The 17,181-nt window shown below is 34.6% G+C and overlaps 1 protein-coding gene across 3 annotated transcripts in view; it reads left to right on the top strand.

The window, feature by feature from the left end:
• The window catches only part of aebp1a (AE binding protein 1a), a 75,367-nt gene that overhangs the window by 26,398 nt on the left and 31,788 nt on the right, over nucleotides 1-17,181 (top strand). For all 3 annotated transcript variants that reach the window (XM_039768609.1, XM_039768608.1, XM_039768607.1), the window contains exons 2-6: nucleotides 5,876-6,193; nucleotides 6,430-6,489; nucleotides 14,896-14,976; nucleotides 16,208-16,288; nucleotides 16,889-16,957. Coding sequence is in view for 2 of the 3 variants with exons in the window: in XM_039768608.1 (XP_039624542.1) it covers nucleotides 5,876-6,193; nucleotides 6,430-6,489; nucleotides 14,896-14,976; nucleotides 16,208-16,288; nucleotides 16,889-16,957 (609 nt within the window). In the remaining variant the exon portion in view is untranslated. The remainder of the gene's footprint in view (nucleotides 1-5,875; nucleotides 6,194-6,429; nucleotides 6,490-14,895; nucleotides 14,977-16,207; nucleotides 16,289-16,888; nucleotides 16,958-17,181) is intronic.

The raw sequence follows: 17,181 nt of genomic DNA on the forward strand, positions 1-17,181 counted from the left end.
TGCTGCTGCACATAAATCATTGGAATATTTTTTCTCCTTTTCTTTCTGCTTCCTGCAGGCATAACAGACACTTAATAAAAAACACAAGTCTACCACTTTATGTGAATAAACAGTAAGAGTTCATTGGGGTGATGTCTTTCTTATAGACTTCATCAGTCTGTGCTACTCCTCTGCTGCTTGCTTCTAATACCCAGATCAGGTTGTGAGAAATACATGGGAGTACAGGGTTGTTCTCTAGTGGTATGCTTTCATGGCATTTAATGTTAATTTGATACTTATTTGAGGTTAGTTGTTTTAGGTTTATGATTCTAAACACCTCTAATGTTTGGATTCCTGAATTTTTGCCTTCCCCGAGTGTTTTTGAATACCTTGGCATTGTAATCTTTGTCATTTTTTTACCTTCTACACATTTCTGACTTTAATTTTAAGTTTGCTTTCACTGTGGCTCCTCTTTCACAGTTTGCCCAGGTATCTTACTTGAATACAGCTGCTCGATACATTTTGTACAACCGATGAAGCATAGTTTGTCTGTCTTGTCTTTTATTTAGAGAGGTGCATCTCTCTTCTAACTTCCACAAAAGCATCAGTTTTTAATCTATTAGTAGCTAGTGCAGTTTAATTACTGTTATTTCCTTGAACATTCTGAGAATGCCTGTATCTCCCCTTTGTTAGTCATGAGGGAATGTCAGGGTTAAAAAAAGAAAATTTTTCATATCCTTTTACCATTTATATGCCATTTAATGAAAAAAAATACTAAGTCACTATAAAAAATTGTTGTTATATATTGCTTGTAGCATTTTTAGCAATTCACATAAATATATAAGAGGCTGTTTTATCACAAAATCTAACCTTCACTTAAACAGCAGTAGCTTGATTGGCAACAATTCAAAATTAAACCTTTAAACTACATTGTAAGGCAAAAGTGCTGAGTGTGCAAGTCAAAGATAAATCTCTCATCTAGTTTTCCATTTAGGTTTTACAATTTGAGAAATTACTTAATAGTCATTGGGTGGTTATGCAAGAATTCATTAGGGCGGAGACTGGAAAGTCTGCAGTTTTGTTTTTTTTTCACTCTCATCTTGATGCAGCACACACACTGAGGGAGGTGAAATGGAATAATTTTATACAGGCACAAGCATTTCCACTGAATGAAAACAAGATGAGCAATGTCTGCCAGTTATGAGTATAAGGAAACAAACCTTCATCTGGGTTATAAGTGACCCTTTTTTGGAGCTAGTTTATCTCTTATTCACTAGGTTTTTGACAATTTTGTGACAACGCTTGATGGAAAATTATTAGTTTCTTTACAGTTTAGTTTTATTAAGTCCTTCTTGAACTTGGTCTTGAATTTTTTTCTGGCATCATGTAATGCTGATTAAGAAGTGTTTGTATAGTTAGCGATATTCTGTTGGTAAGACAGACTTTAGTATCACCCCAGTACCTGCCAGTCATTAGTTCATGCTGTTCTATAATAAGCTGGCAGTGTCTTATTGGTTATATGTTTGTCTTTCATATCATGTACTTGCATCTGGACAGATTCCAATGTAATTATTTATAACTAAATTAACTTAGGTTAGATTATACGTAAATTTGCAGACTTTGTTATGTGTGCAGGTAATGGCAATGATCCTCCAAGAGCAATGTTTTCATCTAAGGCTCAGATGCTGTGGTATTTGACATTCCCTGTGGACTACGCAACTAGAACAGGAGATCAGTATTGAAAGAAGGAAAGTGGTTTTATATTTTGACATGTAATTCCACACATGCTCACATGAACCAGCAATAGCTAGGCATCTAATGTCTTCAAAGCCAAAAAACTTGTTGCATATTTCAAAAATGTGTAGAAGAGTCACACGCTGACTTGTATGATTCGAATGTTAGTGAAGAAATTTGTCTACTTTTTACTTTCTTGGGGTTACAGATCTTGTTATACTCTAAATGTGGAGACAATACTAAAGGACTTCTCCTTGCAGCAAGACTACTAACTGTCATAGATTTTTCTCATCATTACATTCCTGAATTTTTAGACAATTTCTGGTATTTCTATTTTGTGTATTTCAGATCTATAGAGGAAGATTGCCAGTACAGTGGCATGTTGTTATACTTAAAGTTTAAAATAATGTATTTTAATTTTATATGTTCGGCACTTAATTGAGATTGTAAATAACCCTACAGTAGCAATCCCTTCAAAACAAAGGCAGATGGAGTGGCACAGCAAGTGCCTTCCCAGACCCTGCAGCCAATTTTAATTCTCAGCTGTGCTTCTCCCTGGTAGATTTAATAGGTTGTTTCTCATGGGTTTCCTTTGGGACATTCATCTTGTCATTATTTTAACTGCACAATGGACCAGTATGTATTATTGTGATGAACAGATATCTGGGTTCTGCATGGTATATCCAGGATAAATCAGGCATAGAAAATGGATAGATGGACTATTTCGAAGTTTTATAGTGGATGCTTGGCTTTTTATTCATATAGACCCATCCTGTGTGTAAAAAGATAATTAATGTCTATCAAAACTATAACCTTTAACGTAAGCATTAGAGTTTACCTGGGGATAATATAGGGATTTTTTTTTTAATCATAGTTATTCTACTTCTCATCATTTTACTTTTCCTGGGGTCCTGGATATATAAGCTATTAATTACTAATGAGCACACTAGCTATAAATAGCTGAGCCTTTCACTATTCTTTCCCTTTGCTTGTTGTTAACTGTCAGATTACACGGTAGGAAGCAAAGTCTCTAAAAGGTAAAAAGTTGAATTAATGGGAGAATGACAAAAAGAGTTAAGCATGTAAAACTACGTCAAAAAATATTCCCAAATTCTATAATTTTCACTGATTGTGAAAATGGTTAAAACAATAAACTGCAGCCATAGTGGATTCCAGGATTTAAATAGTGGAAAACTGATCTTACTGGTCCCATGTACAACTGTGCGTGCTCATTGTAATTTGATATGGCTGAATCAAAGCACTAGGATGCCATAAGTATTAAGCAACAAGTTCCACTATCAGCAAATGTTGGATTCTAATTAAGTAATTGGGCTGAAACAATAATCTGCAGACCTTCAGTGCCCAACTTGAGCAACACTTTATTTCAGTAGTAACTTTTACTTCCATGGTGTTTCTTTATGTTCCAATCTTGTTTGCTCTTTGTGATTACCCCACAGCTTTCTCTCAATCAACATTTTTCGAAAGTCTGTCTCTCGACTCTCAAGCCTTTATTGGTCACTGTATAGGTCTTTCTTTTAAATTCACTTTGATGTCATACTAGATAACCCACCTTTGTCCATTGCAATCCTTTAATTTCTTGAATCTGGTCACGTGTGCCCACCACTGCTGTCATGTTGATTGCTGTTATGCTATCTTCATGGCCAAAGGGTTATTATGGATTATGGTTGAAATCTCTGGCTTAGAAAAGCAAACCCAGCTGCAATGTATTAGAATTTTAGCATTTTTCTTTCTCATAAATCCCTTTAGAAAAATAAATGTGTTAACTGTATAGCAGAATTACACTAACAGGTGCCTGTTGACCATGTGTAGACTGACATAATAAAACATTTTTACTTTAGGCTTTCACCTAAACAGTATATTTAACATAAAATGTTGTGCCCTACTATATATATATATATGTGTGTGTGTGTGGAGTAATTTTCATTTTGAAAATTATGCAAAATAAAATAGACTGGAATGTTAATAAAATGGTAAAAGTAAGGATTGACAGGCACAAATTCTGTTTACTGTGCAGCTGGATGGCCTGGTCAAACCTGCCTTTCATAATAAGAGTTCTAATTTTGGATTAGAATACAGCAACACCTGCACTATGAATGTTTAAAAAGAATGTTTAGTTTGACTAGAGTGTCACAGAAGCTATTAATTTACTCAAACAGTTTATAATGTATTACTCATGCATTCAATGTTCAATGGGAACACAGCCTTTTCAGGGGATATTTGCCTATACAATCACAGTCAATCATATTATTTTAGTGTTATCAATTAACCTACCATACACATCATTGTGATGTGAGAGGAAAACTTAAGTCTTGAGAGAAAACCCATGCAAACAAAGGGAGAACATAAAAATATAATACAGAAAGTTATCTGGCTCAGAATTCAGTCCCTACACTCTGGAACTGTGAGGAAGCAGCACAAACAACTGCCCAATTGTGCTGTTCAGTATTACTAAAAACATTATTATTTGTATTTTTGGCCGAAAACTTTTTTGGTACTTTTTTAGATCATGATAGGTAACACTTTTTAAAATAATTTGTTTACAGTCTGAGCAAAGGCAAGCAAGTGATTTGCTAAACTGAGTCTTTTGGGAGGGGAAACCTGGTGGTTTACATTCTTAGCTACTAGGACATATTGCTTGCCTATATAGTTTCATTTATTAGTTAATATGTTTTAGCAACATGATTTCCACAAGTGAATTGTACAAAAACCTAAGGTCTAAAAAAGTTGGAACAGTATGTGAAATACTTACAAAAACAAAGCAGTAATTTTTAAATCCTATTTGACTTGTATTAAATTGAAATGAGTAAAATGACAAATAGTATAATATTTATCACAGAAACATTTATTTGCTCATTGTCATGCGCATGTGTTACCACGGTGTTATATTCCCTTTCCTTTTTTCTTAATACTTACAAGACTAATTCAGTGGAAACTGAGGACATACATTTTTACGCAGCCACGCTGTTATGATCAATGTGGCTTTTCTTTGTCTTGTTAAAACAATGTGGGGGGGTGTCCCTGAAAAAGACATTGTCTAGGAGGCAGCATACATCGTATTGATCCAAAATGCATACATATTCTTCACCATTAACAGTAACTTTGTAGTTGTGCAAGTTATTAACACCATAGTTGCTTACACACCATTATATCACAGGTGGTGTTTTTTAACCGGGCATCAACAATAAATAGGGATGGCCTTTTTCCTCACAGGCCCATAGACCACAACTCCATTATTTCCATAAACAGTTTGAAAGGTTGAGGTGTCAGATCACAGTGCATATTTCCACTATGCTTAATTTATCTCAGATAAAATCAAATTCAGAGAAGTCTGCTGCATTTCTGGGTATTTATGACATTTGTTTTCTATTGTGCATAGTTTGGTCTTCACTTATACTATGTAGTAAGAAATGGCATTTATTGATAAAATCAATATTCCTGAGTCCATGTGCTTATATCTGTCACAGAAGCATGTTGGTTTTTAAAGCAAAGTCCTCTGAAGGATTGACGATCACAGGCACTCAGTATCCGCTTTTGACTTTGTCCTTTACAAACTGAGATTTCTTTTGATTCCTCTTTAACTGATAATATTTGGCACAGAGAAAGGTGAAAACCCTTAAATTCCTAGCAATTGTACATTGAGAAACATTTTCTTGAGCTGTTGAATTATTCGATATAGCAGTTGTTTTGCAGAGTGGTGAATCTCTACCTGCACTTGATCATAAATGACAAAGATATTCATGGATTTTTTTTATACTCACACATTACAGTGTCACCTCTTCAGGACATTTTTCAAACATTTCACAACATTTATGGGTCATTGGGGATTTAAACAGCATCTCTGTTTTTTTATTATGAATGTTCAGCATTTTGCATACTGGTAACATTTTTTTGGAATTGAGTATTGTATGTTTTTTCTTACTTTGGTTCTTCATGTCATGTTCTATGATAGCCTAACTGGTTTTTAGCCTTGTGAAGACACCAAATGTACATGGTGATCAAATTTCTTAACAGTAGTTATAGAGACTTGTTTTGTTCTAGAAATGAATGTATTTTGTATTTTCTCCCTGATTTCCTGAAAAATGCTACACTAAAATACCTATTTTTAGTGGCCGTATTTCTTTTTTTGTAATCCTTTCTGCAGCAAAGGAAAAGAAGAAGGAAAAGGAGAGCAAGCCCAAGAAAGAAAAGCCACCTAAGCCCACCAAGAAGCCCAAGCCCACAAAGAAGCCTAAGCCTCCCAAACCAACTAAGAAACCTAAACCATCCAAGAAACCAAAGGAGAAGGTAGACAAACCAGCCAAAAAACCTAAAGACAAAAAGACAAAAGAAACAAAGGCTGACACAGAAGAACCAGCTGAAAAGATCATTGAGGAAATCAAGCCTAAAGAAGATGAAGAGAAAACGACATCTCTGGATGAAGAAGAGGAGAGGATTCTGATTGAACTGGGATGGGGCAAATGTAGGTATTAGTGCTGATTAAACAGTTATATTGAAATATATTTGGTAGGAGTGGACACTTTGTGTCTCTCTCTCACGAACTCAAGAGACTGCTCATTCAACAAATCATTTCAGGGTTTCTGAGACTCTGCATACATAAAGCATTGTGAAAATTCTGATTTTTCAACAGCCTTGTTCTGCTGATATGCATCAATTATATTTTTATCTTGTATTGATTTTATGTTATGTTTCTTGTAGATGACTTCACACAGTCTCCCACAGAGCCACATAAAGAAAAAGAAATTTCAAAAGAAAATGGTAAGAGGAGCAATTTACAAATATGCTTTAGGTAGAGTTGAAATGTAAAAAATATTGCAGTTATGTTACTTGTCAATTATAAACTATTGGTATATTTTGTATAAATTGTAATAAGATAGGGCACTCTTATGTCATTTCTCCATGCACAGAATAAAGCCAAGGAAACCAAAGATATCAAAAGAATAGTGTTTATTTAATTCAATAAAAATACAATGGAAGGATAAATAGAAAGAAAACACAAGATAATTAAAAAACTTGTTTACCTCCTAAATACCAAACTAAAGGACTCCCTTCATCCCATCTGTCCAACTCTCTGCCATGTCACTGGGCTTTCTTTCTCCAAGAGTTGATTGTTCTCCTCACCTCTTCTCTAACTGTAGACAATACCAGTGGTTTGAAATAATTTTACTTCTGGGATCAGGAATTGCCACTCTTTGTCTACAGGTTTGCTTTTCTTTCAGTAGCGTATCTATTCAAATATGTAGTATGTCTTTAAGGGACGGGTCTCATGACCCTCTTTACATATACACTTTATAGGAACCACAAGCTCCTCCTTATCCTAGTCTGAGATACATATATATCACAAGGCAAAAGAGTGTGGGCATTATGCTCTTTGCCTTTTCTATGTCTCCCTTTAGTGGGCTCTGGGGAAAGTATTGCTGAAGACAGTAGAGGGCACTGCTCTCTAAGTCTGGTGCCCTGTCCGTTTGAATTATGGGGCAATACTCTTGACAGGATCTATACACGCTGGTATTAAAAGGGCTTTTCTTTTTGCCAATATGATGTTTGCTCTGTTGTTTGGGAGAGTTGCTACTGGATTTCTCTCCATCCTTTAACTCATCAGTTATACCTTAGCTAGTCAAGCACCCTCTCACAAAGTATATTCATATGATCATAAGATAGCAGTTTTGGTAATAACAATCCACGCAGCCAAACATTTGTTACCAGTCCTTTCTAAAACAATACTAACTTTATTTCAATGTTTTTGGTTTCTTGCCTGTATATAGTGTAACCACTACATTCTCTCAGCAATCTAAGAGATGGTATTTAAAATAATGAACTATTTCCCATATTTATTTCTTTTGTTTGGAATATTTGAATTTAAATTAACTTTAACTTAATTCAGTTTATTCTCATTAAACACACTTGTGTGTTCTATTGTACCATACAATTAGAAATATAAAAAATGGATAATGGATGAATGGAAATGCAACATAAACATAAAAACACAATGCTGAAACTGAAAAAGGAAAAGATATATATGTGCTGAATAGCCTTGTTGGAACTGTAATTGAAAGGATAGTAACATAGTACAGAATACGAGTCAGGCCGTAAGACATCCTGGTGGCAAGTTAAACAGTAATTGTAGAGTTATTAGTGAAAGGTCACCACCAATTGTGAGAATTATGGTGCAATATTTTGAATGGAGCCCGGAGATTGCTGCTCCAGGGGGACCAAAATAGGTCATGGGAAGTGGGGAATTCTGGGAATTATTTTAGGAGTTGCCCATATTGTTCGGTGGCAAGAGGAAGATTTAAGGTAATCTCACCAGCAATTCTAATAAGAACATGTTATCCTGAAGTAATGGTTCTTCTGCTTTGATTTAAAGGATGTGACTGATGAGGCTTTTCAAATATTTGTATGTAGATAATTAGTTTGCTTGCCCAAAAGCTGAAGTCTCTTGCCATTTTATTGTAGTTTTATAAACTTTGGAATTTTTAAGAGTCTTGCATGTTAAAATCACAGTGTACAATAAATGCTTAAATAAACTACTGTACAATAAGTTCATAGTATGGATAAATACAATACAGTTTGTTATCTGGCCAGGTTGTAGCCATAATTTACAAATGAGTACAATTACCAATAATCTTCAAACATCCTTTTAAACCAAGGATGGCCAGCTCTCATCCTGGAGAGCCACAGTGGCTGTAGGTTTTTGTCTCAACCCTGCTGCTTAATTAGCAGCCAATCCTCACCAATAACCAGTCTTATTACATTTCATGGATTGTTAGGGTTAGAATATTCCATGTCAGTTCATTTTTAAATCTTAGATTTTATTTCCTTTCTAATGATACGTGTATCATCCAAGTGATTTGAAGCCTAAAACGGTCGTCTTAAGTACTTTAATACTCTGAGTACTTAATTAAACCAAATACTAAATGATGAACACACATGGGTGGAAATGGAGACAAGCTAGATATAGATCTGATGGTTTCTTTGTTATTTGCATCTTACTACTAATAAGAAGCATACAGCTGTTTAAGACTAAAATAAGAAATTAAGGGTTCAAAATCTTAACAAGCAAAACAACTAAAATGAGCAGAAAAATGTCACTTGAGTAATAAGTGCTTCATCAGCAATGAATGATTTCTCATGGAGCAACTGGGTTGAAAAAAAAACCTGAAACCACTGTGGCCCTCTAGGACTGATGTTGCTCAGCCCTGATTTAAAGGGTTTGAGTCTTAAATAGCAAATAAATTAAATGGAGTTAGTAGCAAAAACTACTCACTAATAAGAAAATAGTTAGAATGAAAACCTGTAGCCACTGTGGCTGTCCTGGGACCATATGTATAAATGATGTATATGCAAAAAATGTTATGTTCGACTGTTTCCATGCTCACTTCGAGAGGTATAAAAACTAAACTTGGCGTAAAGCTATGCACACCATACGTACATACATTTCTGCTCAGTTTTGCAAATGGGTGGCAATCAGTATCAAAGTAGTGCTACTGTTTCCCTTTCTTTTTTAGATTTGCATCCATGATGTGGGCTTTATCAAATTTAAGCCACAGATTATAATCATTCTGTAACAATATAATGGTGCACAGAAAGATCAAACTATTCCAAATACCATAGCTGCTTCACTGTTGTTACTCCAAGTGCACCATTGAGAGTACTTTAACCCATTGTATCTGTGTGTGGTATCACAGCTGCACAGCAGCTGATCAGAAAGCCTCTTCAGTGGGTTGTGTCAACAGGGATACAGCTTCCAGACTTGGAGGACATTTGTAGCACATGCTGCCTCAGGAAAGCCCCCAGCATCTGCATAGATTCCACTTACCCATGCCACAGTCTATTTGAACTTATCCTATTCAACAAATGCTTCACAGCCTTGAGGCTCAGAAACATTTTCATCCCAAGAGCTATAAACGCACTCAATCTGTCCATTAAGTGCCCCTGGAAGAACCATTTGTATTTATAAATTCAATTACTTCACTGTAAACTTGCACTACAACTGTAATATTGAACAACCTGAGCTAGTTTATGAATCATTTGCACTATTTGAACTATATGTATGCGTATATTGTATCTATGCTTTCATATTATATATTTTTCATTTTTTTATCATATTATTACTATTATTTATCATTTTATAGTAAAATAAGTTTATACAGGAGTTTCATGTTTAGTCTCATTATACCATACAATGACAATAAAGGAATTAGATTAAATTCAGTTGAAGAGAGGGCATATTTACAGATGATTATGACTGGATTCTAAGTCGATCTAGATTTCCAACAGCTATCCTCTTGGAGCTGTGTGCTGTTAGAATACTAGGAGGTATACTTGATGTAATTTTTATGATGAAATGCATTAAAGTATGTATATTACATTTTACAAATAAATTGTTAATTTAAATAATGTATACTGTTGATAATTAAACATGTGGGGGCGCAGTGATGCAGTGGTATCAATGAGCTGCCATTCTGGCCAGGGATTGTTCCTACCTCGCACACAATGCTACCTGGGACTAGCACAACCCTTGATGGATGGATGGATGGAATAATTAAACATGTACAACACAGATTTTTCAATATTCCTTAAAAGTTTTGATGAATTGATGTTTTAATCTTACAGTTGGTTTACCATTTGTTACAGACACTAGTTGTGTGATGATTGTTTACGTGAAAAAAGAAAACAGAAGGACAGGAACTGGGGGTTGGTATGCTTGACAGAGACAGTACTGCTGCAATAAATTATTCCATCCAGGGTCACGCGTGCTCCAGCAAGCATCATTTGCAGCAAGAACAATCCCTGGACTGGGAGGCAGTTCATCGTTACTGTGTGGCAATCGCTGCCTGCACACTCCTGTCCGCGTAAGAGAAAGCCCAGTTAAGAAGCACATAGCGATTAAGGACTGGGTTGGGGAACACGTAGAATATGAAGCATTCCACATGCTGCTTTAGTTACAACGGGATGTGAGAAACCTTAGTAAATTAAAGTCAATTTTAAGATGAAGTGTGCGACATTCTACTTTAATGACAAAATTGACTAAGAGATTAAAATGGAAATTTCGAAACTAAAGTAAACATATTGACTTTAATCTTGACCTTTTTTTTTCACTGTGTCCCTATTTTTTTTCTCCTCTGTGGCCCTAATACGCTTCCATATGACACATTTGCCTTTTTACATCAACTTTGACATCTCACCAATTATTTTTTCTTTCGGGCACTGTGCGGCTTTCTGAACTTGAACATTTGAGTGCCACTCCATTGATTTCCTTTTTGTTGCTCATGTTACTGCCTAAGCCACCAAATAGTATATTTTTGCTTGCCTGCACTTTACTGAGTAGGACATCCGTTTTGCATTTAGTGAAATTCTATGTTTGTACATGTGCTTTTATCTTTGTCTTTCAATAAAATACTGAATGGAAGGAGCTATTTATATTGATTTGCATGTTCAAATAGGCAAAATTCTGAAAAGAGTTGGGTGGGATTTTAGGCATGTGCACATGCATTAAAATCACGTTAATTGGGGTTTATGAAAGGGAAGTGCGTGCAACTTTGCTTACACATAGTTTTATGCATCTGAATTTTTTTGTGCATATGGGCATTTCTCTTTTTGTCTGTAAGTCATGTTTTAGTGTGAATTCTACGCATGGTGTTATGCATGAAGCCCCAGGATCAGATTTGGCTAGTCCTGCTCTAAACAATTATTGAGCCCTTTTTGCTCCTGTAGCTTAGTATGTTTCAATATTGCATGCAAAAGCCTTTCCTTTTTCCAAAGTTTGTGTCTCAATCCTTCCAGATAGTGAATTAATGAGTTTTCCCAGCTCAGATTTTCCTATACTGTTAATTAGGCATGCTCTTTCTGAACAGACTACCTGTTTTTGAACAGATTTCTTGACCTTCTAGACTGTTTAGCCTAAGGTTGTAAAGAAAATAAATTCTTTGAGGCATCATTTGCTCTATGTGTCTCTCATGGCAAAAGACTCTGCATGGCAGTACCATCCTCAAGAGATACAGTAAGCAGGAAGACCCATGACAATATGTATAATATTTTGCACATCTTACCTCTACAGTGATTATGTATTCACTGTGTCCACACATTTTGCTTCTGATAATGTAATAAATATACCATATAGAGGAGGTATGCTCAGATTCAGCATCTTCTGAAACACTGAGCTGGAGCTTTTTGTATAAATTGTTGCCATGCTGGTCAGTTTCTCATGATCTCTATCTAGACTACTGAATATATTCATCACTTGTCTCTGTACTTGCATGTCACTTATCCTTGCCACATACTGTTTGTGCAGTGGCAGCTACCCGTTTCAATTTCTAGACAACATGGATAGAGAACACTTACCATCCTTGTTCCAAGGTGAGGTAAAAGTATTGTTTTTTTCTGCATGGTGGTCATTATTGTAAAATACTGCTGACAATGTAGGAGTTCAATCCATTCATTGAGCCACCAATGCAGCACCTGGAACTTACAAACTGCTGTGCAACTTGAAAATGATCTTGGCCTTTGGTGCCGACTGTGATGCTGCTGTGAATTATTCTTAGCCAATACTGAGTCTTCACCACCTCTTCAGCATTACATGTCTCCTTTACTTGGGAATTTAATTTTAAGTGTGTGCAGGGAACATACTTCAAGCGTGATTAGATTTGGTTTGACAAGGGCATTATTAAAAGCGTATTTGAAAATGTTGTCAGTTGTCTAAAGGTCAGTAAATAATTGGGTAAAAACTGAAATAAATTAGGAAGTAATGAATTTTTTAAAAATAGGTTATTCATCAAATGCAAAATGAAATATAGAAAGAAATAATATCAGAGATCATTATAATTAGTAAAAATGTCCAAATGTATTACTAAAGACTGTGACTCAAAATGTGACTCCTGAATAATAGAATAAACCTGCTTAATTAGTGTATAATTGGGCTCAGGTTATTGCAGAGTAAGTGTAGTTTCTAAGCTACAAGTGAGAGTTGTAGTTAAGGGTGTGAACAGACATGAGTCTTGACAGACATATCAGAATCTGTAGTTTTATAGACATAGAGAAATACCTGGGAGTTTACATATTTTTAAGTGCTGACCAATTGATTTACTAATGAATGTGATTATTTTTTATTTTGTTTATCCCCTAAAACAGAAGTTATCGAATTTAGTCCTGTGTTCCCATCTTGTTCTTCTATAGTTAATTAATCAAGCTGTTATTTCTCAGTTTTTATGTTTTCTTGTGTTACTTAAGAAATTCAAAACCGGACACACTGAAGAAAATGGCATGTCAGATTAAAATTAAAAAAACTATGTACACCTGTTGCACATAATAAAAATGTTTTTATCAAAAATAACTTATGCTTAATGCACTAAATGAATATATCCTGAAACAACACAGTGTTTTTTATATAAAATGAATGAAACTTTTTCATTCTCTCTTAGATTAATTATATTATGTCAAATGAACATGTCAATAAGGCATAATATTTTAACAATTGTTTTGTAAACTTTTTAAAAAATGCACCTCACCGAGTTACTTAGCTATAACCTTTTTAGGTTGTAAATTATTCTTGATCCAATATCATTTTGTAGTTCATGGTCAAAGTTATCAAAAGAAATAAACAGATTTGCTTATACCAAAACTAGTTTTATTTGGTGAAAACAATACAAACCAAAAAATACAGTTGTACAAGAACATTGCTTCTTTGGCTGTGCCAGAATGCCATGACTAATGTATAACTAAATATGAACACAAAATGCACCTTGGATAGAGTGTTATATTATAAAATACATTTATCTATATTTATGTAACTGTATATATTATAGAATAAATGTTAAATACAACTTCTTTCACAAAATATATATTTTTTTTATTTTCAAATGAGCAACTTCCGCAACTGCATTGTATTGTATTCGGGTATACAGTATTATTTATTTGTCTGTATTAATAGTGTTTCAATGGTTGAGCAATGTTATGATAATACTAATGAACAGCAATGCTGAAAGTAGTTGACCCCGTTTTCCCCCCCCAAGTATGTAAACGTTACCTGTACTGAGTAAATCTAGACATCTTAATAGTACATTTACTGACTTGTGACAGTAGTTAGTGAGCACAGTTTAATAAAACATTAAAAGAGAATACAAGGAACAATGCAAAACAGAGTAACATTAGTCTGTGTGATTATGTGTTTGAAATGAATATCTGAATTTTTCTCTTGTGTGTGTGTGTTTTTTTTTTTTACTTTTATTTCACTAATCTGTTGCTCTTAACCAGTGACAATAATTCAAACCCACAACCTGTTGCTTCTTTGAAAGTCATATGACTTTACCGCCAAGTTATCCAACCTTCTCTGATGATGAATCCACTTGGTTCTTATTAATTTCCGGTGAGGACTAAATATAACTATTTTGACATGCCTAAATGGGTGAAATTAGTATATTGTACATCCCACAAGATTCAATAAATTAAACACGATCGAGTTATGTTCAAAAGTGGAACATAAACAATACATGTAATATAAAGTAAATACATTTTTGTAAAGTAACAACCTGCCATTTCCCTTTTTTCAGTGTGTAATAAATGGTTACTGAATGAAGAAAGCATTTATGTGGGTTAGATGAATTCATTCTTTTTAATTTCCTATTTTAAATTGTGTTCTTTGTTAATGTTCCAGTTGTTTAAGTCATTAGTTTCTAATTAGCATACAAAATGGATAACACTGAAGTAACTACTGCCCTTTAATATTCAACAAAATTTGCTTCTGGATCCATTGATCATTAATTGTCAGTATTAGGTCACATTTAAGCAAGCAAACTCCATGGGAAAAAGGTATTTTAAAAAGTGGCAAAACAAACCTAAGAATTCAAAGCTATGGAAAGAAAAAAAATCTTACAAATGCAAATGTTACACTACTGTACTTATGAATGCAAATTTAGAAAAGGAAATTAAGGAAAAAAATAATTTTATTATAGAATGAGATTATATGAAATTAAAAAAGACTCACTGATTATGATATTGATTGGAACAAAGAACTTCAGCTACCAGGGGCCTTCAACTTGAGCTCCACAGCTTATCATACCCTAATTGCCACTCTCTGTATATGAGGCATAAAGGAGACACACTTAACACTTAATAGCTGACTTGTAAATGTTTGACATATTTTATGAATTGCCATCTTCATCTCAGGAACCAAGAGCCCACTAACACCCCTGACAGATATTGGACAAGATGTCAAAAAAGAAGATGAAGACTACTGGGATGTCAAATGTAAGTTTATTGGATTATACTGTTGAAAGCGTTCACCCTTATTATGCCAGCTGCTAGTTTTGTCTAGTTCTGATTTTTACTGCCATCTACTGATTTAGCAGTTGTTTATGATGTCATAAATGGAAGAAACGTCTAAGTAGTTGTCTTACATATAAGTATTGAGGGAAGTTAACTGCTGAAATGCTTTTATTTAATAGTGTTACAAAATCATTCTCCAGAGCAGTGTAGAGTATTGCTTGAATTCTAAATTCTGGTCATTGAATATTGCTGGTTCCCTTTACTGTGCTTCCCTTTGGATGAAGCACCAGCCAATCACAGCACACACTCACACAGTATATCAATTTATATTTGCTAGTCAAGCTGACCTGGACGTTTTGTGGATGCAGAAACAAAGTGGAGTACCTGGAGTAAAAGTCACACACATACACACAGATACTGTTACCAGGGTCCAAGTTAAGCCAGGGTTTCTGGAGCTGCAAAGCCACAACATTAATCACCCCATATTTTCTTATTGTTTCATGTTCAGTTTTATATATTGCTAGGTTGTGTAATGATGACTCAATTGAAAATGCATGATTCTCTTAAAATAAGAATGCTGTTCTTGAGAATGATCTAGGCAGAGAGCACTCCAAATATTTTGTATTACTACCTGAAAATTTTTGGATTTCATGTATCATGGAGCCATAATGGTGGTACTTTTTCACAGCTTTAAGGACCCTTTCTTCATTCATAGGTAATCCCTGGATTATCCCTATATGTTCATATACATATTTCTTTGATTACTCTGGTTTCCTCCCCCACCCCAAAGATATGCACAATATGCACAGTAGTAGGTGAATTGGATGAACTGTAAACTGATCACGTGTTGCTGTGTGTTTAGGCCTGGCTTATGCTGGACTGGTAACTAGTCATCTTGCCTGCATAGGCTTCATCTCCAAGCAACTCTATAATGGAAAAATTGGGTTGATTCCAATATTTAATAAAATAGTATTTATGGAATGGCATTTGCATAGGTTAATATGATTGTCTCAAATGTGTATTATTACTGAGACGATAATGTCTTCCATTTGATGAATCTAAAATTGAACTTTTATTTTTATTTCTTAATCTTGCAAATGATGCAATAGAATAGTATTCCAATCACAAGGTTCATATTGCAAATTCTTTTGGTTTGATGATGAATATTTATAATTGGCGCTCCTTTGAATTATGTGTTTTATATTCACATTAGATGAACTTCCAGAAACAACAACAGAAGAGAAAGAAGACTTTGGACAGCCAGTCACTGAGGACTGGAGGATATACCCTACAGGTACACTTGACTGACTTCAAATGAGTATTGAAAACAGCTGTTAATAATCCGTAACTGAGTGGATGTGCCACTCATACAAACTGTAATTTTTACTGTGCATAGGATTATGAGGGAGTAATTATAATAACAGATGTCATATAAAGTAATAATGTATTGCTTCCTAAATAAAAGTTTATTCATGCTTAAAGATGTTTTACTTAATTAATTCTGAAAGTTTTGCCTACATATTATGTTGTGTAGCGCTTGGAATTCATCAAAATACATGTGTGGATGCATTCATCTGTCTATTCATTTTTGAAACCATTTAATCATGTTCAAGAATTCAGAGGGCCATGGATAAAATCAAATTTCATTTAGCAGCCTCGGGTGAACACTGCATCAGTTGCTTGAAGTAGTATTTTTTAGAAATAGACATACAAATATTTCTACAAACGTTTGATAAATGAGGCTTATAAACACTGAATAGTCTTTTGATAGCTATAGTGTAAGACACATGTCCTTTTCAGAATGTTTCCATCCCAAATGAAGGAATAATTCATGCTAAACAATGTTATGCATGAAATGCTCATTACTCTTACTTTTATACTTGTTTGTTTTCAGTGGAAGAAGAGGGCCCGACTGCACCTCCAATTGAGGGAACATGGTTTGATGACTATGACTACCCATTCCGTATGTATTAAACTTAGGTCTTTACTTTTATTTTGTGCATATATTATAATAAATAACATTTATTCAGCAGTGAAGATGATGTTTCAGACCATCTTTCATGGCAGGTACTTTAGGTGAACTTAGCACTATCTGCCTGAGAAAAGATTTGAGGCAAGCAGGCTTATTGTAATTAGAGAGTGTGCTTCTGTATGGCCAAGCACCATGTAAAGTCATATACTGTACAT

This window comes from Polypterus senegalus, chromosome 11 (assembly GCF_016835505.1).
Source record: "Polypterus senegalus isolate Bchr_013 chromosome 11, ASM1683550v1, whole genome shotgun sequence".
NCBI classification, from domain to species: Eukaryota; Metazoa; Chordata; class Cladistia; order Polypteriformes; family Polypteridae; genus Polypterus; species Polypterus senegalus.